The sequence below is a fragment of the Sorex araneus genome, chromosome 2, assembly GCF_027595985.1.
Source record: "Sorex araneus isolate mSorAra2 chromosome 2, mSorAra2.pri, whole genome shotgun sequence".
Lineage (NCBI taxonomy): Eukaryota > Metazoa > Chordata > Mammalia > Eulipotyphla > Soricidae > Sorex > Sorex araneus.
The window spans coordinates 210,804,193-210,829,694 of NC_073303.1; the positions used below are offsets into that span (position 1 = coordinate 210,804,193).

Below are 25,502 nucleotides of genomic sequence, written 5' to 3' on the forward strand. Positions count from 1 at the left end.
TTTTCTGTCTTAATGATGAGCTTCCTATTCTGGAACTTTGTAGCGTTTCAACCCACTCCTCCATCGTATATATGGTTAAGAGTTGGGCTTCTTAGGGTGAACCCCATCTATGTCTCTAGAAAAATAGTGCTTTAGCAGTTAAGTTACATAACTTCTCTGAAACTGAGATTCCACATCAATAGAGGTAGTAAATTGGATTGAATGCAGTGGATATATGTTTAACACTCAGTATTGTCTAGGGTATCCAGTAAGCAATTAACACAAGCTACTTCCTATGATATATATTATTATCTTGAATTTTATTTTCTTCTTTAAATCTTTCATCTTTCATTTTGGAAACCTATCTTTGACGATAGGACTATTTACTGCTTGTTGTTCCTGTTAAATATCTTCATTCTTTTTAGTACACTGACATGCTGTAGGGGTAGTTTCTTTGTGAGTAATTACTGAATAAAAGAACCAATGTGATAAGAAGATATATATAAGTAGGCTGCAAAAATATAGGTCATGGATTCTTAAACTTGGCTCATTAGAATCACCTGGGGGCTCTTTAAAAGATACCAATCTCCCAGGATTCTGATTTAATTGGCTGCAGGTGTAGCATAGGTAGAAGAGGATTTTTAAAAATCTCCTGGGCAAATCTAAAGTGCATTGGATGTGCCAGATTACTTCATTATTCATGGACACTTGGCTGGGGATTTTACTCAAGACAATTCATCACTTATGGAACTGAAAAACTGGACTCTCAAATTTGACAGTCATTCTTTTATTGGGGGCAGGGCAGTGGAGCATTATATCTGGCAGTGCTCAGAGCTCACTCAGCCAATAATTCTAGCTGGGTGTCTAGGAATCACTCCTGGTGGTCCACTAGGAACCACGCAGTAACTGGGGTCAGTACCAGGCTGTATGCAAAGCATGCATGCCAGTCGTGCTCCTTCTCTGAATCCCAATAGCCTAATTTCATTTTATGTTTCTATGCACAAAACCTTTAAACATCGCCATGCTCATTCTTGTGCCTTTTTTCCTATCATTGTCATCTTCTCCTTAAAAGCCAGTGCAATCAGAACTGCCAGAAGGCGACTACATTTTACGACACCCTAAAGAGGGAACAAACCTTCCCTTTGTGTTTAAGTTAATGTCTGATCTACTTTTCATCAAAGTAAAAGTAGTATTTTATTACTTTAGTGCTACTCCATAAAAGATTTCTCTGTGTGAGTGTTGGTAGATGAATAAAGTTTAACATGTCCTACCACCACTTGAAAACCCATTTCCTCTGGGACATTTCTCAAAGTTCATATGATATGACTTGACTACGGTTATGACTATCTGGAAGGCATATTAAGTTTCGCCTTTGACAAGCTGTCACGGTAAGTAGTTACATGTGCGACTAATGTTAGTGTGGAGAGAAAAAAAATGAAGTGAATAACTTCCATTTCAAGTATTGAAAGTCTAGGGACTGGAGAAATAGCACGGCGGGGAGGGCGTTTGCCTTGCATGTGGCAACCCAGGTTCGATTCCCAGCATCCCATATGGTCCCCTGAGCACCGCCAGGAGTAATTGCTGAGTGCAGAGCTGGGAGTAATCCCTGTGCATCGCCAGGTGTGACCAAAAAAAGAATAAAAAAAAAGAAAGCCTTTCTAGATACCTCAGTGTTAAGGCATGAAATATTTCCCTTTTTATGAGGGAGATGGTCATGGCCACATGGGAAATATCAAATGGTAGCACTTCCCTTTTAATTAAATAAATGTTTGTTAAAAAATATCAGTTATTGATGCAGAAGAGAGAGCACGGTGGGTAGGGCACTTGCCATCCACAAGACTGACTTGAGTTCGATCCCTAGCACCACATGTGGGATCTGAGGTCCCCCCTCCCCACACCCTTACCGGCATGATCCCTGAGCAAGATCATAGAGTTAAGAGTCATCTCTGAGTGCCACTGTGTGTGTCCCAAATTTTCAAAAAATAAATAAAAATCTCAGGAAAACTGTACTCTGTGGTGCAAGGCACCAGTTGGCTATCTGGCACAACCCAGCTCACACACTTTCTAGTGTCCTCTCCAAAGCCAGTTTCAGTCCAACATGAGGAGTAGCTGAGTTTGAGTTGAATGTCATTTCAATAAACTCCGAGGACTAAGAATTGTCCATAGGTTCATCTGAATTGATAGCAGGAGGAATCATTATCCAACTTCAGTATACGACAACATTGGTCTGCAGGGCACTACACTCTCCTATTCTGTGTTTATTTTCCTAAAGTAACAGTTTCTCAGTTGTGAATCCAACGGATTGCAGTAAGAGAAGATCCATTTTATTTTTTTTTAACCAATATTAACTGATTGTCTGCTATGTCTTAGGCACTGATTCAGAATATGGAAATATGGTCGTGACTGAGTCTCTGTTCTTCAGAACTTGGTTGCAGGGCTTGTGGTACTATGTTTTTTTAATGCACTACTGCTGTAAGTCAGAATGGAGGCTTCTAGCAAGCCAGGATATTTAAGAAAAAATAGTCTCAGATGATGATTATCAGAAGTTCAAGTATTAAGGGAGGAATCCAAATCACTAAGGTTAAAAATAGAGTAGGGAATCTTGAGTTTTCTTTCTAGCTTTTTTCTTTCTAACTTTATGACAAGGTTGTGATGTGATCTGAAATCATGTTTCCAGGAAGTTTCAATTCTCAGTTCTCAAGAAGAATTGCTTTGATTCTGAGAGAGAGTCGGGATCCTACTTCTAGTAACAGAATTGAGGTTTAATTTTAGGGACAGGTAAGAATTAGATGCAGAAGTGCTCAGGAGATCACTCCAGGGTTCTCTTCCAAGAATTACATGATAAAGGTAACTTTTAATAAAAAAAAAACTGGCTAGAAGAAATGGTTAGTTGGGGTTCAATCAATAAGCTGAAAATTCTCTATAGAACCAATTCCTATTCAGTATAGTGTTTCTTCTAACAAACCTGGTCAAGTGTTAAAGAACAAGCAAGCAAGCAAATTGGGCAAAACTAACTCCTACATTCATAAAAACTAGACTTGTTATGGGAAAAAGGGGAGGAGATAGGAAGAATGTGAACCAGGTTCATTTCAGGGGTGAGTTGGTCTGGGACTTTGGGAGAGGGACAGTGACAATTACACACATGGTGTGAAGGTAAGTTTCTGTAATTTCGAGACACTAAACAAGTGCTATGGCTGATGAAAAGTTAATTAATTTTTTTAAAGTGATATGAACCTGAACTTTAGTCTTACGTCCGCGTTTCTGCTGCTACCCTAAGACTTACTCATCTTATAAAAGTACTTTGCAAACAAGATACGGCAGAGCAGGTGACAGTCTGGGCTGTGAAGCAATAACGTGGGCCAAGACGTTTAGGTCATGTGCCAAATCTCTATACTTCTGTCGCCTTTGCAGATGAGGATCAGATGCCAAAAGATACTTATAGGAGTCAGCAAATAATGACCAAATATCAAGATTATCTCTTGCCTAGAAAGTATATTTGTTCAGCCCTCACCCCTTCATGTGGGTCCTATTCTGCCATTAAATTTATTTTTATTATAGTTTAGGCTGCATAGTCTTGACAGTGTTTCAGAGTCTTGGTGTATAGCTACTAAACCCCCCAACACTCCCAAAGTGCTCATGACCCTTCACCATTATCCTAGCAGTACTTCTGGCTCACCATTTGCTAACTGAAAATTTGAGCAAGTTACTGACATTCTTTGCCTTTATTTTTTCCATATATCTGCTTATTACATCATATTAAAAAAATTATGTCAGGCTGAGATCTCCAAGCCTTCTCGGATTGGGACTGGGCCTTCTCCACCCAGACCCCCCATTTTCCAGTAGCTTGGCAGCCACACCCACAAACTGCCCCCAGCACCCTGTAATCCCACCAACGGCCAACATCCAGAGACTTTAAGACCAAGCTCCTGGAATCTAATAAGCCTTGTTCTCCCTCTTGGAGAACCTGACAAGCTACCAAGAGTCTATTGCCTGCATAGGAGAGCCTGGCAAGCTCTCCGTGGCGTATTCATATTCCAAATACAGTAAAAGATATATACATACCTCTCGGAGAGCCCGGCAAGCTACCGAGAGTATCCTGCCTGCTTGGCAGAACCTGGCAAGCTACCCGTGGCATATTCGATATGCCAAAAACAGTAACAACAGGTCTCATTACCCTGACCCTGAAAGAGCCTCCAATTGTTGGGAGAGATGAGTAAGGAGAGGCTGCTAAAACCTCAGGGCTGAGTGTAATAGAGACGTTACTGGTGCCCGTTGGAGTAAATCAATGAACAACGGGATGACAGTGATACAGTGATACAGTGATGTTCATAAATAAATGGCCCATGTTTTGTTATCCTTCAGCAGTTTGGTCATTAATATTACACTCAGTTTATGAAATCGGTTAAGGTGCTTTAGTTTTTATTCTTTGGTGTGATTTGCATAATGCAAATACTGGTATTCCTTGAAGATGGGAAATTTTGCCTGTAATACCGGTTCATATTTGTATTAAAAGTGGTTGTTCTACTTACAAATTGATAAGTTTGTGCTCCTTTGTACTTTCCATCTTTTTGATGTACTGCAACTTGCAATACCATTAATGAGTTTCATGTATTCATGATTCCAATAGCTCACTCTCTAGCACTGTCTACTTCCTCTACCAATGTCCCCAAACTCCCATTTATACATCCCACACCCCCAGCTCCAATCTGGAAGCACTTCTGTATACAAACTCTAAAGTTATGTTGCCTTTGGACACCTGCTTCTCCATGATTTTATATCTTCATATCCCACAAATGTGATCACTCTGTATTTGTCCCTTTCTATCTAACATATTTCACTCAGCCTGCTAACCTATAACTCCCCATCAATGTAGCAGCAAAGTAGTTTCATTCTTTCATACAGCTGTCTAGTACTCCATCATGTATGTGTGTGTGTGTTTGTGTATATCTATATATAGATATATCACAACTTGATCCTTAGCTAGATATTTGGATATTTTGCTATCTTGACTAGTGTACTAAGTACTGCAGTGAGTATAGCTGTATATCTGTCCTGTCACTGTCAATCCATTGCTCATCGATTTGCTTGAGCGGGCACCAGTAACATCTCCAAGTGAGACTTGTTGTTACTGTTTTTGGCATATCGAATACACCTCGGGTAGCTCACCAGGCTCTGCCGTGGGGGTGAGATACTCTCCGTAGCTTGCCAGGCTCTCCGAGAGGGACGAAGGAATTGAATCCGGGTCGGCTGTGTGCAAGTCGAACGCCCTACCCGCTGCGCTATCACTCCAGCCCATATGTCTGTCCTATTGAATGGATATTATTATGGTGTTGGTGAAAGATTTCAGGAATTGATACTGCTGGGTGGTATGCAAATTTTATTCTTAGTCTAAAGAAATCTCCAAATTGTTTCCCATACATGTTAAAGCAGAGAACATGCCTACCAACAGGGAATGAGGGTTCTTTTCTAATTACATTCCTGCCAACGACTAGTTGTTCCAAGTTCATTGTGAAATGATATCTCCTTGTTGTTTTGATTTCCATTCACCTAGTACAAAGTGATGGTGATTTTTTGTTTTTTATTTATCATCACTTAAATTTTTCTCTCTTTTGAGAGAAATCACAGCATTGCAAGTGATTTTTCTGGACGTTATTTTATTTACTTCACATTGTTTCATAGTTTCATGCTTTTTTAATATTTAAACTTGTTTCTTGTTTGTTCATTTAGGGGCCTTACTTGGCTGTACTCAGGCCTTACTCCTCAAATAACTTGTGATGGGCTTGGGGGACCATATGGCATCCCATATGGTCGGCCGCATGTAAGGCAAGCACCCTACCAGCTTTCCTATCTCGAAAGTCCTTCTTCTCTTGTTTATATTCATCCTTTATTCTCTTTGTATTTATCACGAGACTATTTTTTCCTAACGTTTTGAGTGGATATATGGTTTATTGATTTTAATTTTATTATTAATTAATAAATATACACAGAGGAGTTTAATATTGATGAAGTTAATAAATGATGATATATAAATCTACATTTCCTTGATTATGCTTTTAAAAGATGATATTACATACCCATGTATTTCTCTTTTCTTTTTCCAACATTCAGGGTCTATTATTTTCTTGCTTTTGTTTATATTTTACCATACCTTTATGTTTCATTTCCATTTTCTAATTTCTAGCGTATGCATTTAAAGCTTTCATTTTGCTTTTGATATACCTTGAGATATATTACAAATTTTGACAAATAATGCTTTCATTGTTGTTGAGATGTGATTGTTTCATAAATAATCCATTGGTTACTATTTTAGTACATCAATTATTTACAAAGTAATTTCTTTAATCTTCAAAGATGTATCATAAATTCTTTACTTTTATTATTACAGGATGTTCAGAGACTTTGACTTATATTTAAGTATTTAGTATTTAATTTATGATTGTTTCATGGCGTTAGTACATAATCAGTTTTCTAAATATTCCATAGGAGCATTTTCAGTTGGGATTGTAATTTTTATGGCTTTCATATTCTTATAAATTGTTTCCTTCAACTTTAGCTAAGAGTCACATTAATTTCTTCAGTCATATTTCCTTAAGATATACTCCATTGGTTGGTTAGGACACCATTCCTTTTATAAAACTATTCCATACATGTAATTAAAATTTTTAATCCAATATTTTTCGTTGGGGATGGAGCTATAGCATAGCGGGTAGGGTGTTTGCCTTGTACACAGCCGACCCGGGTTCAATTCCTCCATCCCTCTTGGAGAGCCCGGCAAGCTACTGAGAGTATCCCGCCCGCACGGCAGAACCTGACAAGCTCCCCATGGCGTATTTGATATGCCAAAACCAGTAACAACAAGTCTTACAATGGAGACATTACTGGTGCCCGCTCGAGCAAATTGATGATCAACAGGATGACGGTGATGATGATGACCGTGGTTTGTCTTTGTGGGGGAATACAGGACTTTCCCATTCAGTGCTTAGGGGGATCCAGGGAAACTTCTAGCAAAATTTGGCCATGCAGACAAGAGGGCTAAAAGCTAGGGCATCCAATATGGCACTGTGCAGGCCCTGTGATACTAATGACCTTGAGGACTATCACTCAGACCCCGTGATGCTAGTGAGCATGACCGTCACCCAGGCTCTGTGATGCTATGGACCATGAAGACCACAGTCAGATGTTTTAAGAGTTTCCAGAGCTGTCCTTGGAGGTGTTCAGAGACCCCCATAACTATACCTGCTGATGCTCCAAGGTCAGTGTTGTGCAAAGCACTGACCCACTGTGCTGTCCCTCAGATGCCGAGATATCTCTTTTCCTATGTGAATCCACTTGTTTTACATGTAAAATATATTTAAGTATAGATCTATTACATATCTAATTTAATTTTTTATTATAGTCTAGCTAACAAAAGTAGTATTAACATGTATGGTATTGGTGTACAAAATTATCATGTCCCCCCCCCACCAAAAGTGGGAACCCCCTATCACTGTCCCTATGTGACTTCTAGCCTGACCGTCATTCGTCCGACTCCGCAGTCCACACTTAGTAATCAGTTCTGTGATCTAAGGACTACTGTTTGTCATTGTTTGATTCTACCTCCTTGTCTTGTCTGTATATATCCCACAGATGAGTGGGACTATCAGTATTTGTCCTTTCTCTGACAGATTTGCTTAACATACTACCTTTTGGTTTTATCTATATTGCAGAAAACTGCATGATTTCATTTTTTTCTTGCAGCTGCATAGTATTCCATTCCATTCCATATATGTTTATTTCTTTCTTTGCTTCTTTCTTTGCTTTCCTTCCTTCCTTCCTTCCTTCCTTCCTTCCTTCCTTCCTTCCTTCCTTCCTTCCTTCCTTCCTTCCTTCCTTCCTTCCTTCCTTCCTTCCTTCCTTCCTTCCTTCCTTCCTTCCTTCCTTCCTTCCTTCTTTCCTTCCATCTTGCTTTCTTTCCTTCTTCCTTTTAGCTTTTAGCCACATCCAGAAATATTCAGGAGTTACCCCTTGCCCTGAACTCACTATTCCTGATGGTGCTCAGGACGCTTTTTAGTTTTCTGGTAATTCGATCTCAGCCTGCCATGTGCAAAACACTCACCCTACCCATGGTTCTATCTCTTCCATCGCTACTACAAACTTTAAAAATTGCTTTGTTTATAGTTATTTTAGGGCTTACTCTTTGCTTTGCCATCATGGATCACTCCTGGCAGCTGGAATGGGTGGGGGGGGCGCATATGTGGAACTTTCGTGTTTGGGGGTAGATGCTAAGAAATGGAGCCACTGTGACATGTGGGAGTTCAATTCTTACCTTTGTGATGAAAAATATGTTCCCCATTGGGGCTGATCCTCTATGAACATTCCCACCAGTGGTCCTGAAGGTTCCTTTGCACTCATCCTTACCAATAAGGTTTGCTTCTGGTCTTTGATATTCACTGATGTGAGCTGAGCTCCCATTGCTAAACTTGATCTACCCTTCCCTAGTAATAAATTATGAATAGCACATTTTCATTTCTCTACTTTTCTACTGATAATTAAATGTCCTCACCATTTGTTCGTGTTTGCTTGTTGACCCTTGTGAGTGCTTTATATATCTTGCATATAGTCTTTTATCTGGTTATCTGATATGTCCTGTGCAAATATTTTTCCATTCTGTTTATTTTAGCCCAACTTTCTTTGGTCATGCAAATTCTTTTTAGTTTGATATGTTCCTACTTGTTTATATATTTACATTTTGCTTTCTTTTTTCCTTTCTTGTGGTATCGGGTTGAGTTTAGTCTGGGCTTATTTGAGGCTCTACACTCATGGAATTTTCCTGATCGTGTTTGTCATGGGAGGGGAGCATGTGTTGTGGGCAATCAAATTGTCGATGACAGAATGCATGTGCTCTAATGCTTGTACTATCTCTCCATCCCTATTTTTGTTTTTATTATCTTTGCTACTCAAGTCAAATCACTGAATGCACCTCAAAAGTCCATATCCTGAGAGTTCTGCCTATGTTTTCTCACTGTGCTTTTACGGGTTCTGGTCTAATTAAAGTCTTTAATCTATTTTGTATTCATTTTGTGAGTGGTGTAAAACAGTGTTGTAGTTTCATTGTTTTCGCATGTGGCTATCCAGTTTTCCCATCACCATTTTTGAACAGATTTACATGGCTCCAATCCATGCACCCAGCATTTTTTTTGTCATATATTAAATATACAATACATGTATTTATATTTAGCATATATGTCAAGTATATATCATATATTGATATTGTCTTTTGTCCTTAAATATGACAATTTACCTCTGGACTCTCAAATTCATTTCATTGTTCTATGAGTGCTTTTTTTTTTTTTCTTTTTGGGTCACACCCGTCAATGCTCAGGGGTTACTCCTGGCTCTGCACTCAGGAATTACTCCTGGCGGTGCTCAGGGGACTATAGGGGATACCACGGATTGAACCCAGGTCTGCCGCATACAAGGAAAACACCCTATTCTCTGTACTATTGCTCTGTCCCTATGAAAGCATCCCGTACCACACTGGAATAAAGATGCATTCTATAGTTTGATTCTATAGCTTTCTATGATAATTTAAAGGTAGGTAACACATTGGCTTTTATCTTTAGTTTGAAATTACTTTTGTGGCCGGGATAGAGTACAACAGGTAGGGCATTTGCCTTTCACGCTGCCGACCTGGCTTCAATCCTGTATGGTCCCCCAAGCACCTCCAGGAGTAACCCCTGAACATCACTCTATGTGGAGTTTTATTATTCATTACTAACTTCAGTAGAATTTCTTCATAGTCCTTGAAGAATATCACTGTAATTTGAATGGGGATTGCATTAACTCTTTATAATGTTTTGGGTAGGATGGACATTTTGACAATGTTAATTCTTTCCATCCATTAACATAGAATGTTTTTTCACATTTAGTTGCTTGGTATTTGGTATTCTTGGACAATATTTTAAATTTGGTCCTTTTGACATTTTTCTCTTTAAATTTGTGATTTGCATATTGAGATGGAATAGAGTTTTGTGTGTTGGTTTTGTAGCCTGCTTCATTTGTGTGCTGGTTTATTGTTTCTAAGTTTCTTTATTTTTTGGGTGTCGTATTTAGGATTTTAATATAATTCATCAAGTCATTTGAAAAACCTGCTGGTTTAAATTCTCCTTCTCCAATTAGCCCTTAGATATTTTGTTTTCTTGCCTGATTTTTATGGCCAGATTTTTCCACTGCTATATTGAATAGCAGTGAATAGACACCCTTGTCTCCTGTCTTCTCTCAAAGGGCAGGCTTTCAGTTTTTCATCACCGAGTATGGAAATAGCTTTCAGTATATGGATGTAACAACAGTGGAGTTATTTATGTGCCTGTTCACTTCTTTTCCAAGGTTTTTTCAATGGATTAATTTTCTATATTATTTCTATTTTACATCAATGTACTTAATGTATTTAAATGATCTGCATTATTGCCTTTATTATAGTTTGTACATTAAATATTTATTCTATACTTAAAAATTTAAATATATTCAATAACAGTGTCCTGAAAAGGAAATTTAAAGTCCATTAAAACTTACACTTTCTTTGGCCCCTCAATGCTTACTCTACCATTTTGACACATACATTTAAGTAAGTTTTTATTGTTATTTTGTTTATCTAGTCACACAACTTTCCAAGGTTATATTACTGATTTTGCTTACATAACTAGAATAGTTGAATAGATTTCCATTAAGAATGCCACTTATCCCCTTCTTTGCTTTATTGAAAAAAAATTCTGACTTCTTTTCCTACTCTTCTATCTTAGTCAAAATATTTATAATAATTCAGACATTATTCTCTATCCCAACTGGAAAAAATTATAAATATACACGTGTATTTAATTTACACCTTTCACTAAAATAAGAAATAGATAAAAGTGATATATATTCTCTATTTAAATAGAAACAGGTGATGCTTATCAGATTATGTTGTCAGAAGAGTATAGCCTGCATTGTGTTCTCCTTGAGTTATTGCACCAGCCTTTCTATCATTGCTTGAATTTCTTTATTTTAACGCACCCCTATATTTAAATTTAAATTTTAATATATAGAATAAATATTTAATGTACAAACTATAATAAAGGCAATAATGTAGATCATAAATCATAAATAAAATAAAATAAATTTGATTGATTTATTATTATTAATAAATTATTATTATTATTTGCTTTTTGGGTCACACCTGGCGATGCACAAAGGTTACTCTTGGCTTTGCACTCAGAAATTACTCCTGGTGTGTTCAGGGGACCATACAGGATGCTGGGAATTGAACTCAGGTCGTCCGCATGCAAGGCAAATACCCTCCCCACTGTACTATTGCTCTGATCCTGCACATAACTTTTAGTTATTGTGCTTCCTATTTAAATAAAAGTGCCAGAGAAATTTTAACTTTTTGCACTAAGTCTTACATGGTTACAATTCTCGTGAATATAAATTATATTTTTATCATGAACATATTCTATCATTGTTTATATATTCATGAGCCTATTCTATTGTTGTTATGTCCTTTCCTTTAAAACTAATTTCCAACATCAATTTGTGACTAATCTTTGCTCTATTTCAATCATTTGTGCTTTTTTCCCACCTGAGAGATCAATTATGATTTGGTACCTATAGAACAGGTATTAGATTAGATCAATTACCATTAGATACCTATAGAACAGGCTATTGTTTTTATTAAAGTCATTCATCAAGAAAATAAAATGCTTTAAAATAACTTTTTTAAAGTTTCTGAAATGTAAATTTTAATCTAAATTTTTAGTTAGTTTCAATAAGAAAACCCAATTTTAAGAAGAAAAATAGAACTTCAGTAGTAAATCAATGGGTATCATAGGTAAAAAGGAAAAGATATATGACAAAGGCAGTAAGACCAGGTATGTTTATGTACAAGTATTAATTGTTGGTATAGTGGAATGTTGATGGTATGAAGTCTGATTTCTATATTTCTTGAACTCAGTTTAATGGCTATTAAACGAAGGGAAAATTAAGGGCTGGAGCACAGCAGGTAGGGCGTTGGCCTTGCATGCAGCCGACCGGGTTCAATTCCTCTCCCTCTCAGAGAGCCTGGCAAGCTACCGAGAGTATCCCGCCCATATTGCAGAGCCTGACAAGCTCCCTGTGGCGTATTTGATATACTAAAAACAGTAACAAGAAGTCTCCTGATGGAGATGTTACTGGTGCCTGCTCGAGCAAATGAATGAGCAATGGGATGACGGTGATATATAAGCACACAAGGCTTTAACAACAAGTGTCCCAAGTTCTTCAGAAATAATTGATTCAGGAATCTCAGTAAAATTACGTTTCTTGGGGTAGGAATTCAACAAAATATTTGTCTAGTATATTAGCCTCTACCTCCTCATCCTTTACCTTATAATCAACACGTATACAGAGATGATCAGACTGTAATAGTAACTCACCTTCATTCCTACAAATTAGAAGTGTCCACACATAAAAGTGGGCCTCTTTCCTGAAATTTTTTCAATAATTAAAAAAATCATGTTTGTTGCTTTTTTCCCTTTTAGTTTTTGGGCCACACCTGGTGGTTCTCAGGGGTTACTCCATGCTCTGCACTCAGAAATTATTCCTGGCAGTGCTTGAGAGCATTCCATATGGGGTGAGCATAGAAGGCCATGCCCTACCCACTCTACTATCTCTCTGCCCCCATTTATTGCTTTTCTAATTACAAGTGATATTTTCTACCCATCAAGAACATTCCTGGAAGATATAGATTAAAACATACCCAAATTTGAAAAAAAAATAAACCCTCAGACTTAAGGATAGTTAATCTAAGACAGAGAACGCAGGTAGATGAAATGTCACAATATGTTACATAAAAATTTGTATTCAACAAATGGTGCTGATAACTTGATACCCTATAAATCTTGAATCTAGAACTATATTTCATGCAATCCACAATGTCAAACAGAAGTGGATTGAATACCTGAACATGAGGCTAGAATACCAAACATATGCTCCAGGATATGGGCCTTAGAAGTCTGTTCAATTATTTGATTCAATAATCAAAGATAGCAAAACTAGTATAAACAAATGGCACTGTATAAAATTAAAAAGCTTTTCCACGGCAAAAGAAACTCCAGTTAAAATAAAAAGATGTTCTACATAATGGAAGAAAATATTTGTACAGAACATATCTGATGAGGAATAATATCCATGATATATAAAGCACGTACAAAGCTCAAAAACAAAATCAAGCCCTGCATCCCCTTCCAAAAAAAAAAAAAACCAAGGAGAGAGATCAGACACTTTCCAAAGAATACATTTAGATGACTATAGATATATGAAACATTGTTCATTACCACCTATTATTAATCAGGATATATAAATCAAAACGTCATGAGACAGCCTCCCACACCAGTGAGAATGGCATAAAAATACAAATTCTGGAAATGAGTACTGGTTACATAGATATGGTAGAAAGGAAATCCTCATTGACCTTTGATGGAAATGTCATCTGGTTCAGCCTCTTTAGAGAGTAAAGAGGAATCTTCAAAAAGTAAGAGTAGAGAGTAGAGTCCCACATGACCCAGTCTTTCCATTTCAATCAGCTATATGCATATATATATATAAAAGAATATATATATATATATTCTTATGTTCATTGCAGTGCTTACTTAATACAATAACCTGGATATGGAAAAACTAAAAACTTCAACATATGAGTAAAGAAACTGTAGTATAGAGGGACCAGAGCACCACGGTGTTTGTTTTGCAAGCCACCCACCTGTGTTCTATTCCTGACACCCTTTATGGTTCCCTGAGCCCACCAGGAGTGATCCTTTAACTCAGAGTGAGGAGTACGCCCTGAGCACTCACGAGTGTAGCCCAAAAAACTAAAATGAAAAAAAATAGCATCTGTACAAAATTATTAAAGCATACATGAAGTTCACAAAAACACAAATGGAATAAAAGAGTGTGATATTAAAGCAAAGAAGTCTGAAGGAGAACGCATATGAAATGATACCAATTATCTGTGGAATAGAGAGACAATGACAAATCCTTGGCTTCAGATTTTAAACTTTTGAGATAGAGGTGGTGGTGGTGGCAGGGAGTGAGAATTAGAGAAAATCATGAATTCAAACATGGAGATGACACGTGGGCATTGATGGAGGTTTGAGGGTACGTTGATGAAAGTGGGCACAGTCATTTTGCACATTGATTCCCATCAACATTTTTGTGGGGAGCCACACCAGCAGTACTTAGGATTTACTCCTGTCTCTGTGCTCAAGGATCCCTCCTGGTGGGCTTGAGGCACCTATAGGGTGCCAGGGACAGAACCTTAGTAGTTTGGGGGCAAGGCAAACACCCTGCCCACTGTACTACACTCCTGCCAAGAATCCCATAAATTTTAATACTACTTTCAGTCACTGCCACTTCATCCCATTGCTCATCGATTTGTTCAAGTGGGCACCAGTAACGTCTCTCATTGAGAGACTTATTGTGACTGTTTTCGGCATATCCAATATGCACGGGGAGCTTGCCAGGCTCTGCCGTGCGGGCTGCATACTCTCAGTAGCTTGCCGGGCTCTCCGAGAGGGGCGGAGGAATCGAACACGGGTCGGCCGCATGAAAGACAAAAGCCCAACCGCTGTGCTATATCGCTCAAATTTAATAGCTTAAATTATTTTAATGTCACCAAGTATTTAATTTTAATTATATAATTTATATATTTTTGTAAATATTTGTGTATTTTATCATTTTATTTTCAACAGATACTTTATTTAAAGGGCTGGAGTGATAGCATAGAGAAGAGTGCATTTGCCTTGCACACGGCCCAACTAGGTTCGATTCCCCCGTCTCTCTCGGAGAGTCCATCAAGCTACCAAGAGTATCCTGCCCACACGGCAGAGCCTGGCAAGCTACCTGTGCTGTATTCGATATGCCAAAAACAGTAACAACAGGTCTCACAATGGAGACATTACTGGTGCCTGCTCGGGCGAATCGATGAACAACGGGACAACAGTGCTACAGTGCTACTAGCTGTCCTTATAACAGTGTTTTATCTGGTTTTATTTTTATACTAATAAAGCACCTTCTTTCCTCAAGCTTCAATATTTTTTTTTCTTTTTGGGTTACACCTGGCAATATACAGGGGTGACTCCTGGCTCATGCACTCAGGAATTACTCCTGGCAATGCTCAGGGGACCGTATGGCATGCTGGAAATCAAGCCTGGGTCAGCTGCGTGCAAGGCAAATGCCCTACCCGCTGTGCTATCGCTCCAGCCCTGGAAAGCTTCAATATTTTTTAATAAGTAAAAATTCTCTTGCGAGATATATTTTGTCTACATGCTTATTTCCTAAAAATTGTTTCCTGAGTTTCTATACTGACCTTCATTCCCTTAAACCTTTTCAGGAGTAAGAGTTTCAATGTTATTTATTCTCAAGTAATGGCTAGCTTTGATGAATTCCTGACCATATTCTACAATTCAAGGATGGAAAAGACTCATTTCCTTGAGACTGGAAATCCATACCCTCTAGTGAATTATACAATGTTTTTCTACAGCTTCTCTGGCTTTTAAATGTTGGAATTTTTGAAATGCCACATTCAATCGATTTTCCATGTGCTGTCTAGTAAATTTTCCATGTTCTCTTTGTTTTTGGAAATTAGCTTCACTTTCTATATTCATGAAATGGATCACATCTCTTGAACAAAACCAAACAAAATAAAACATTTCAGTGAAAACTTTTTAGTTTCCTATTCAGAACTATCATTTATTTGCTTTCCTCTAGCATATTTAATTTTTTAGCAAGTATTCCTTATATTTTTCACTCTGACTATAGCCCAAGGACATAGAAGGCTGACTATATATCACTTGAGTTCAACAAAAAGAAATTGAATGGACGATGTTAGGTACAATGCATTACTCTTTTACTCAGATGGATGAATTTGTGCTAAAAAATTTCTTCTTTAAGTCTGTTTTCTCATTTTGTATGTATTTCTTACTTTTTTGTTTTTATTAGCAAAATATAAATTATTTTTTCACCTAATGATCAATTTAATAAGAACTTATTTTCACTACTAAAACAAATTTTAAAATTACTGATAGAATTGTAAATGCACTATAGCACTGTAGCACTGTCATCCCCTTGTTCTTCGATTTGTTCAAGTGGGCACCAGTAACGTCTCCATGGTGAGACTTGTCGTTACTGTTTTTGGCATATTAAATACACCAGGGGGAGCTTTCCAGCCTCTGCCGTGCAGGTGGGATTCTCTCGGTAGCTTGCTGGTGTCTCTGAGAGGAACGGAGGAATCAAACCTGGGTCGGCCTACCTAGGTTTGAAATGCCCTACCCTCTGTGCTCCAGCCCACAATTGTAAATACAATTAAAATTTCTCCTTTGAGGACTGGAGAAGTTCAGCATATCATATATGGTGCTTGCCTATAAACTACCAACCAGGATTTGAATATGGTACCCTGAGTACCACCAAGAGTGATTTCTAAGTACTAAGGTAGTAGCAAAATCCCTCGGCATTGCCAGGTGTGAGCCAACATCCCCCCCCCCATAAAAGGGAAAAATATTCCTTATTATTTATAAGTAAATTTAAAAATTCCACATTAAACACACACAGAGACAGAGACACACACCTACACACACAGACACACACACATACACACACCCTTTTCACTGCAACCCAAATATTACAGGAAATGGTCTCTGCACAGATCTCCACTGTCTCTGTGGAGATCAGGGATGCCAGGGTGATCTGATTCACTTGAATGCTATCAAAAACACTACTCTGAATGACAGTGAAGGGAAAGCAAAATGCATCCTTCTAATTCTAAAGGAATTCTTAAACCATCTTTCGCTGGCGCTTTTTGGTTTTAGGCTGCACTTGTTGGTGGCCAGGTCTTACTCCTGGATCCGTATTCAGGGATCGCTCCTGGTGGTACCTGGGAAACCATATGGGGTACCAGGGATCACACCCATGCCAGGCACATGCAGGGCAAGGACCCAGCGGCTGCACTATGGCTCTGATCCCCAATTCTTTTTTATTTTTATTTTATCCTAGCAATGTGGTTTCTAATACTGTTAATGACAGGCTTCCATGCAGGTACATTCCAGAACCAATGACCTCCACTATTGCCTCAGTTTCTTCTGCTCTCCTAAAGCTGCCCCTTTCATCCTTCCCCTGTGGTAAGCATCCTATCAAAGATGTGTTCGGGCCAGAGTGATAGCACAGCAGGGAGGGCACTTGCCTTGCACGTGGCCGACCTGGGTTCAATCCCCAGCACCCCATATGGTCCCCCAAGCACAGCTAGGAGTAATTCCTGAGTGCAGAGCCAGGAGTAACCCCTGAGCTTTGCTGGGTGTGACCCAAAAAAGCAAAAAAATAAAAAATAAAATAGATTAGTTCTTAGCCTCCGTTGCTTTTGTATGTTTGTTATTCCACTACTATGTTCCTCTGTATTCGACATATGAGAGAGCTAATTCTATGTCTGTCTCTCTCTTTCTAAGTAACTACACTCAGCATGATATTCTTCAGATACATCCAGGTATCAGAAAATTGCATGATTTCATCCTTATAGTATGTAGTATTCCATTGCATATAGGTCCTGCAGTTTGTTCACACAGTCATCTGCTCTTGGGCAATTGGGCTGTCTCCCAACTTTGGTTTTGTGAGTAGCTACAATTAACATAAAAATGCAAATGTATTTTCTGAATATAAGTTTTCAGTCTTAGGATAGATACTAAGAAGTAGAATTGCTAGAAGATTAATTCTTTTTATTTTTTTTTTCCTGAGAAGTGTCCATGTTTTTTTCCAAAAGGAACTGCACTCAAGTCAGTATTCCCAACAACAGTGGATGAAACACCCCTTTCTCCCAACATCCCAGCCAACACTGGGGGTGTGTTTATTTGTGTTTTTATGTGGTGTGTGCCAGTCTCACTGGTGTGAGATATCTTACTGTTGTTTTGATTTTCAGCTTGCTGATACTTGATGCAGAGGATTTTTAGGTAAAATATCTTCATTATAAAATCAAACCAAGAAATTTACATGCTCAGACTATATTGAAAACTAATGAATACTGTTATTTTCTTTATATAATATTAATATGGGCACTCCCTATAGAGTCATTGCTTTATTCGACCACGCTACCACTCTGTACAATCAAATGATATAATCCTCAGATAGTAATAGGGATGAATCTTGATGTTGAAAAGCAAGAAAAACGTTTTACTAAAGTTTAAATACCTAATAGGGAATTTCCTGTAGTGTTACCAAATATTCTGAGAAAGCACTTAGTGAGTGAAAATCATTAATAAATGAAAATAGGCTGATTTTATAATGTAGAACTGAAAATAATGGAAATTTGGCCATTCTAATGATGTGGGAAGATATTCTGAAATGAGATTTAAGGATGATTAACGTAAAACATAAATGTTCTCTTCTAGCATTACTTACCAGATAGGATCCTGTGGGACTTATGCAAATATCCACTCATTAGGCATCTGGCACTTGTGTGAAATTACTAGTAGATACGATTTCACGGAGAGCTTGTATTTCAGGAAATCACCTGCATAGTGGACTATGAGGGGCATGAAGAAGGAATTATCCAGACAAGTTTCTTTTCCATTGGTGTATGGTTACGTTTGCAAGTTCACTGTTGATATTAACACTTAGTACTTATTTTGTGTTTTGAAGTGTATGCAAAGTGTGTATTCCCACAAATGAAATTTTATTTTCATGATAGTGTCATAGGGAGGTAGAGAAATAAAGTGAACCCTAGAAACTTTAAGCCTTTCTGTAGTTTATAAGACTATAAAAGTTGAAGAACGTTGATTAATTTTGCACATAGGAAATGTGCTCGGTTGTTAACTCAGAGGATTGGTGAATAGGATTTGCGTGTTATGGCTCTGACTTTAATCCCAAGGATCACTTGGTTCAAGCACCACCACAGACATACAATTCCTGAACACTGAATTGTAAGTAGCTCCCCAAGTCATACCAGGTGCAAAGAAAATGCCCCTAGGAAGTGCTGTGCCCTAATATGTGATGGTGACAATGATGAACATTGTTTATACATTAAGAACGAGAGTAGAATGACAAGTTCTTGCCTAAAGAAACAGATTTTAAATGTGATAAGGTTTTCTTGCAGCTCAATGAATGAACTTTTTTATCTTTCCAATGGGTTATCTATCACTAGATCCTCTCAAGTTCCATCAAAAATTATCTCCCTTTGAAAGATAATTTTTACTTACTCTTTATTACTAGTACTTCTTTTTTCTTGGCTTTTTTAGGGGGAGTCACACCGAGCAGTTGTCAGGGTTTATTCCTAGTTCTGCACTCAGGAATTACTCCTGGCAGTGCTCAAGGGACACTAGGGTATGCCGGGGATCTAACCCGGATACAAGGGAAACACCCTACCCGCTGTACGATCACTTTGGCCCCTAGTACTTCTTAGGACATTAGTTGATAAGATACTTCCTAAGGGATCGCTTGTATCACTTATATCACTTGTCATCACGTTGATCTTCGATTTGCTCAAGCAGTAATGTCTCTATTTGTCCCTGTCGCATGCTAGTGTAGCCCAATGGTATATGCTCGCTCCAGAAACAGGAAGAGCCTCAAACTGTTCATTGAGGGTTTTGAGGAAGAAAACACTAAGGGATATGCAATGCAATGAAAACATTTGTCACAGAAAGCATTATAAAAGATGCATCCTTTGTGACTGGAAAGGTGTGACGTGTCAGGGAGACCACACAGAGAACAACTTGGGCGGGTTACAGAAGGGAAGTGGGGAATCTCTCTTGAGGACTTGAGTCAGCTCCTCAAGATGAAAATCTCCACACAACAGCCTCTGTCAAAACCAATACAGGCATAGACCAAAGTAATAAAATTTATTATTTTTTAAAAATCAGTTTTCCTAAATTACCTCAATCCAGAAACTAGTCTAGGCTCTGACCTTGCCATAACTTTAGGTGAGACCTTTATCACCTTCACTCTCATGGACTTAGCAAAATAGCAGGGATGCAGAAATTATCAAGTAACTAGAACATGCCTCTGAAAGGAGTTCACATAGCAGTGCAGCCAAGTCCAGTTTGAAAGATTAAAGAGGGGTGTGTGTGTGTGTGTGTGTGTGTGTGTGTGTGTGTGTGTGTGTGTGTGTGTGTGTGTGTGCGTGTTTAATTGAACTGTGCCCTGGAACATGGGGAGACTATGTAAACAGAGCTATTGTGTTCACTGTGTCCATTGAAGTTGATAGAAGATTTTTTATGATCAGAAAAGAGTGATGAAATATCACATACTTTATGTTGAAATTCTCTTAGCTTGCATTGGTTAACCTCTCTCGTGTCCACAGAAAATGCATGTCTTCAAGAAGACCTTGCAGGCATTGATCTACCCCATGTCTTCCACCACCCCACACAATTTCGAGGTCTGGACGGCTACGACACCCACCTACTGTTATGAGTGTGAAGGGCTCCTGTGGGGCATTGCCCGGCAAGGCATGAAGTGCTTGGAGTGCGGGGTGAAGTGCCACGAAAAGTGTCAGGACCTTCTGAACGCTGACTGTTTGCAAAGTGAGTACATGGTTAGACTGAAGAAGTAGTGATGCGGAACTGGCTTTCATCGTGTACATTTTTTTGTTCAGTCCTCTGCGCCTGCTGTTTGTCAACACCAATTTCCCTCCACTCCCACTCATGTGACAGTGGTACCCAGAGAGCCTGTTAGGAGAGAGAGCGGATCATGAAGTCCCGAGGTTTTGAACTCAGTAACTTGGATGTCTCAGAACAAGTGTCTGGTGTGCAATCTTGTCTCATCAAGTTAACTTCCCAGTGACTTCCAATTGCTTTACTCATTTGAATCTCATAATGACCCCAGGAGGTGAGTGGGAATGTGCATCGTTGCTATCAAACAAGGTTAATGCACATTGCTATAATTATGGCAACTGGAATATTTTTCCACGTCTGGTGCCTTCCAGAGGAGACATATTCTTACAGCTAATCCACACACCTCAGAGTTGAGAGGCCACATATGCATTTCTTTGTGTATTTTGTTGTTGATTTTGTTATTAAAGCTTTACTTTTCTTTTTTTAATTTCAGAGATAATTAAATTTGCTTCAAAGGGTTATTGGAAAAAACTAAATAAATTACTGACTGCTGTGATTTTGACTAATATCAATAACCCTTTCATCCTTTCACTTCTGAAAATGGACAGGCTCCTTGGACCTTTAAAATTACCTAAATTTTTCATTTTTGTAAGGGTATTTTATACTGACACTTTAGTTTTCAATGTGCTAAAATGTCAAGCCAAAAAAATGCATATTAACTTTGTACTATTCCACTATTTGGTCTTGATTTGGGTTGGATTTCCAAAGTAATCTATATTTTATTTATTTAATTTATTTTGGGTTTTTTGGAGGGGCCGGGGATTGTGGCACACCCAGTATACCCCTAACTGCACTCAGGAAGTACTCCTGACTTACTCAGGGAATAATATGGGATGCCAAGGATTAAATCTGTATCAGCTGCGTGCAAGGCAAAAACCGTCCCTGCCTTACTATTGCTCTGGCTCCCCAAAGAAATCCATTTAAATAAAGATTTTTCACTTAAAATTGTGTTTACTCTCACATCTACATATTATTTTCTTCTTGGTTATATGAAGGTGTTGCATGAAAATAAAGGGGGCAAAGGAAAATGTCAAAATGAATATTAAATCAGAAGTGTCATCAAGCTGTTTTTTAGAATAGTCACATACATCTACAGATTTCTCTACCTGATTAGTCTCCCTGCATCCATAACTAGATTGGTCAGGTTGCTGCTATATTAATATGGTAACAAAAACTAAGCAAAAAATAAGAAACTATATTAAGAAAATACTGCATTGGGGTTGGAGCGGTAGCACAGCAGGGAGGGCATTTGCCTTGCAGGAGGCCAACCCGGTTTCGATTTCCAGCATCCCATAGGGTCCCCTGAGCACCGCCAGGAGTGATTCCTGAGTGCAGAGCCAGGAGTAAGCCCTGTGCATTGCCAAGTGTTACCCCCCCACACCCAAAAAAAATTGTCACTGTCACTGTCATCCCGTTGCTCACCGATTTGTTCGAGAGGGCACCAGTAACGTCTCTCATTGTGAGACTCATTGTTACTGTTTTGGGCATATCCAATACACCACAGGTAGCTTGCCAGGCTCTGCCGTGTGGGCGAGATACTCTCGGTAGCTTGCCGGGCTCTCCAACAGGGGCGGAGGAATTGAACACAGGTCGGCTGTGTGAAAGGTGAATGCCCTACCGCTCTGCTATCGCTCCAGAAATAAAAAAAAATTTGAAATTTTTTTATTTCAAAAAAATTAAAGAAAAAAAAGAAAATACTGCATTAAAAAAGGAAAATTGGAATAATATTTAACTTATTACTGCTAAAAATCACACATCAAATTAACTTGAAGTTTGCCATACTGAAACAAAATGCTCAAGTCTCAGAAATAACGCATCGGACAACGGCTTGCCTTCTATGCAGCTCGCCTGTTTTGATTCCCAGCGCCACAGAGGCTGTCCCCAGCAACACTAGGCTTTATCCTGAGCAGAAAGCAGGAGTAAGCCTGGAGCACTGCCCCAGGTATGGCCTCAGACCAAAACAAAATTATTTTAAAAAAACAAAACTGGAAGCAGGGATCTAAGAATGAATAGTATTAAAGCAGTGCCACTAAGGAAATAAAATATTGCCATGTTAAAAATAATAAGGCTAATTTCCTTAGACAAGAAGGATGCAGGTTGTGCATAAGAAATAAGTTCACCTGTTGCTGCCCAGACAAGGCCCCAAGTGGCCGCCCATGAACGGTTCCTGACTCCTGAACCGCCCTGATCCCAGAGGCACACAAACCAATCTCGGAACCCAGCGGCTTTTGGCAGAAATCCCTGCAGACTTACTGCTAAAATATCAGAAATCCAAAATCATCATATGCTCTTCAGAATCAGCAATAGAAAACAAATGATCTAATGATGCCTTTATGGCAGGTCTGATTGTTGGGGGAAATTCCAAATAACAATGGTGGGTTCTTTTGTCGAGAAAATAAAAGAAAGAAAAAAATGAGCTCAGTCTTCTGTTCGTTCTATACTAGAATCATTTAAAAAATCTATTTACATTTCCTAAATTAACATGCATTGCTAATTGTTGGTTAAATCAACTAGGCAAATGTTTTCATTGAGATTATTCAATTAAAATGCAATTTTAATTGAAGGAATCATAAATCATGTAGAAAAGCAAGTGTACATAATATATACCACAGGAAGGGATTATTTTCTTGAATATTACCCTTGTGTTTTGCCCATAAAAATTCACTCTCACTGTGAACATAAGTCTTCCCAAGAATAAGGATTCACTTCATCACTCTCTGCAATAACTAACACAATTTAAAACTTTTCATGCAGAAACAGTATTTCCCAAGAAATTTCTCTGATTCATTACTTTAAGCAAGAAATTTGGAAGTGTGGCCACTTATGTAAAATGTTTCCATTTATAGTAATATTACAGGAAAAATTTAAAAGTTAAGAAATATAAGCATTGGGAGAAATTGCAATGTATTCTCATGTAATTTTAAGAAAGTTCGATTTTTTTTCCCTCAAAATATTTTTTTTAATCTTTGAATTTCTCGAGGGAAATTAAAAATCTTGGTAGGCAGTTTAATTCTGTCACTGTCATCCCGTTGCTCATTGATTTATTCGAGTGGGCACCAGTAACGTCTCTCAGTAGCTTACAATTAAAATTTGAATCTAGGTCTACCTCTCAAAAACTACTATTCTATATCAAATCTTACCTCTGAAGAAACTATTTAGTAAATTAAGTGATTGTATATGATAGTTTCTTAAACACTTGACAACGAAAGTTAGGGTTTCTAGAATTATCAGTATTTTATTAATCTTTTTCTGAAGACATTACACTATCATTTCACAATCATATACATAATTTCATTCCGGAGTAAAGCAAAGTAGAAGAAAATTTTTTAAAAAAATAAACAACTCTATCCTTGGACCACCAATGCATTAAGAGATTATATTTAAAATAATTTTCATTTATTGTTACTGAACTTCACAAGTTGATGGAAGTGTAGATATCTAGGATTACATTGTTACATACCACTCCGTACCAAGTGCCAGTATCTCTCCAGAACAATCCATCAGATTCTTATAGTTCACTCCCATTCTTAGGTAGCTGCATTGCTGTCATTAAAATCTAAGTATTCACGTTTTATGGATTCTCAGGTACTCTCTGATGCAAGTGCATGCATTCTAATTGTCTTTTAGACTTTCATTTCCCTGGAAATCTATGACGATGGAACTTTTCCATGTGTCTCTTGACAATCTGTATCTTTCTTTAAGAGTTTGTGTCTTCCCCATATTTTTTGTTAAATTTTGTCATTGCTGTTAATATCTTGATTATCACATCTTTGTTAAACAAATGTGGAATTTTTTTTTCCATTCTGTAGTACATATTTTTGTTCTAGTGATACTTTCTTTTGTAGTACAGGAGAGTGAAGGATGATGTAATCTTACCTGTTTATTTTTGCTCTTATTTTCTTTGCCTATGGAGCTGAATCATTGAAGATACCAGTGGATTCAGTATCATGGGGTTCTTTGTCTACTTTTTTTTTCTACGTGCACTATAAATTCTTGTTCAACACTATGTCACTAATACAGGTTGAGGGTAAGATAATGATCCAGTTTCATTTTCACATGTGGGTTGACCAGTTTCCAGAACTATTTGTTGAGAAGCCTTTCTTTTATCCAATTACATTTTCGATCCTTTGTCATAAATTGACTGTCTTTGTTTTGTATCTTTATTCAATAGATCTGAACATCAGCTTCAATTCTAATACCATATTGATCTGATTACTAAACTTTTAAATACAGATTACAGAGGGCACCTATGATATCTTCAATTTTTCTTTTCCTAAAAAACATTTCTAAGGGGATTTATGGTGCCAGATAAATTTTAACAGTATTTTTACCTATCTCCTTGGGGAATTCCAATGAGTTTTGAATTGTGATTATAGTGAACCTGAATCTGTATTATGCTTTGGCTATATTAATTATTTAACAATCCTGCTTCCTGAGCATAGAAAATCTTTTCTTATCCATGATGTTTTTAAAAGTCACTTGACTTATGGTTCCATTTCTCAGTAAGGATCTTGGGTTTTAATACATTATTATTTTTTATATTTTAACATTTGTTTCCTAATGAATTAGGCTGGAGCGATAGCACAGTGAATAGGGTGTTTTCCTTGCATGCAGCCAATCCAGCTTTGATTCCTCCACCCCTCTCAGAGAGCCCGGAAAGCTACTGAGAGTATCTCACCCACACGGCAGAGCCTGGCAAGCTCCCCATGGCATATCCGATATGCCAAAAAACAGTAACAAGTCTCACAATGGAGACGCTACTGGTGCCCGCTCGAGCAAATTGATGAGCAACCGGATAACAGTGATACAGTGATTCCTACTTAATTGACTCTTTTTAATACATTTCTAAATGGGATTTTTAACATTTCTTTCTCTCCTACTGTT

At 37.9% G+C, this 25,502-nt stretch overlaps 1 protein-coding gene across 1 annotated transcript in view; it reads left to right on the plus strand.

Moving 5' to 3' along the window:
• The window catches only part of UNC13C (unc-13 homolog C), a 473,794-nt gene that overhangs the window by 136,371 nt on the left and 311,921 nt on the right, over window positions 1–25,502 (plus strand). The window contains exon 7 of the mRNA XM_055126062.1: window positions 20,309–20,528. Within this exon, the coding sequence (XP_054982037.1) occupies window positions 20,309–20,528 (220 nt within the window). The remainder of the gene's footprint in view (window positions 1–20,308; window positions 20,529–25,502) is intronic.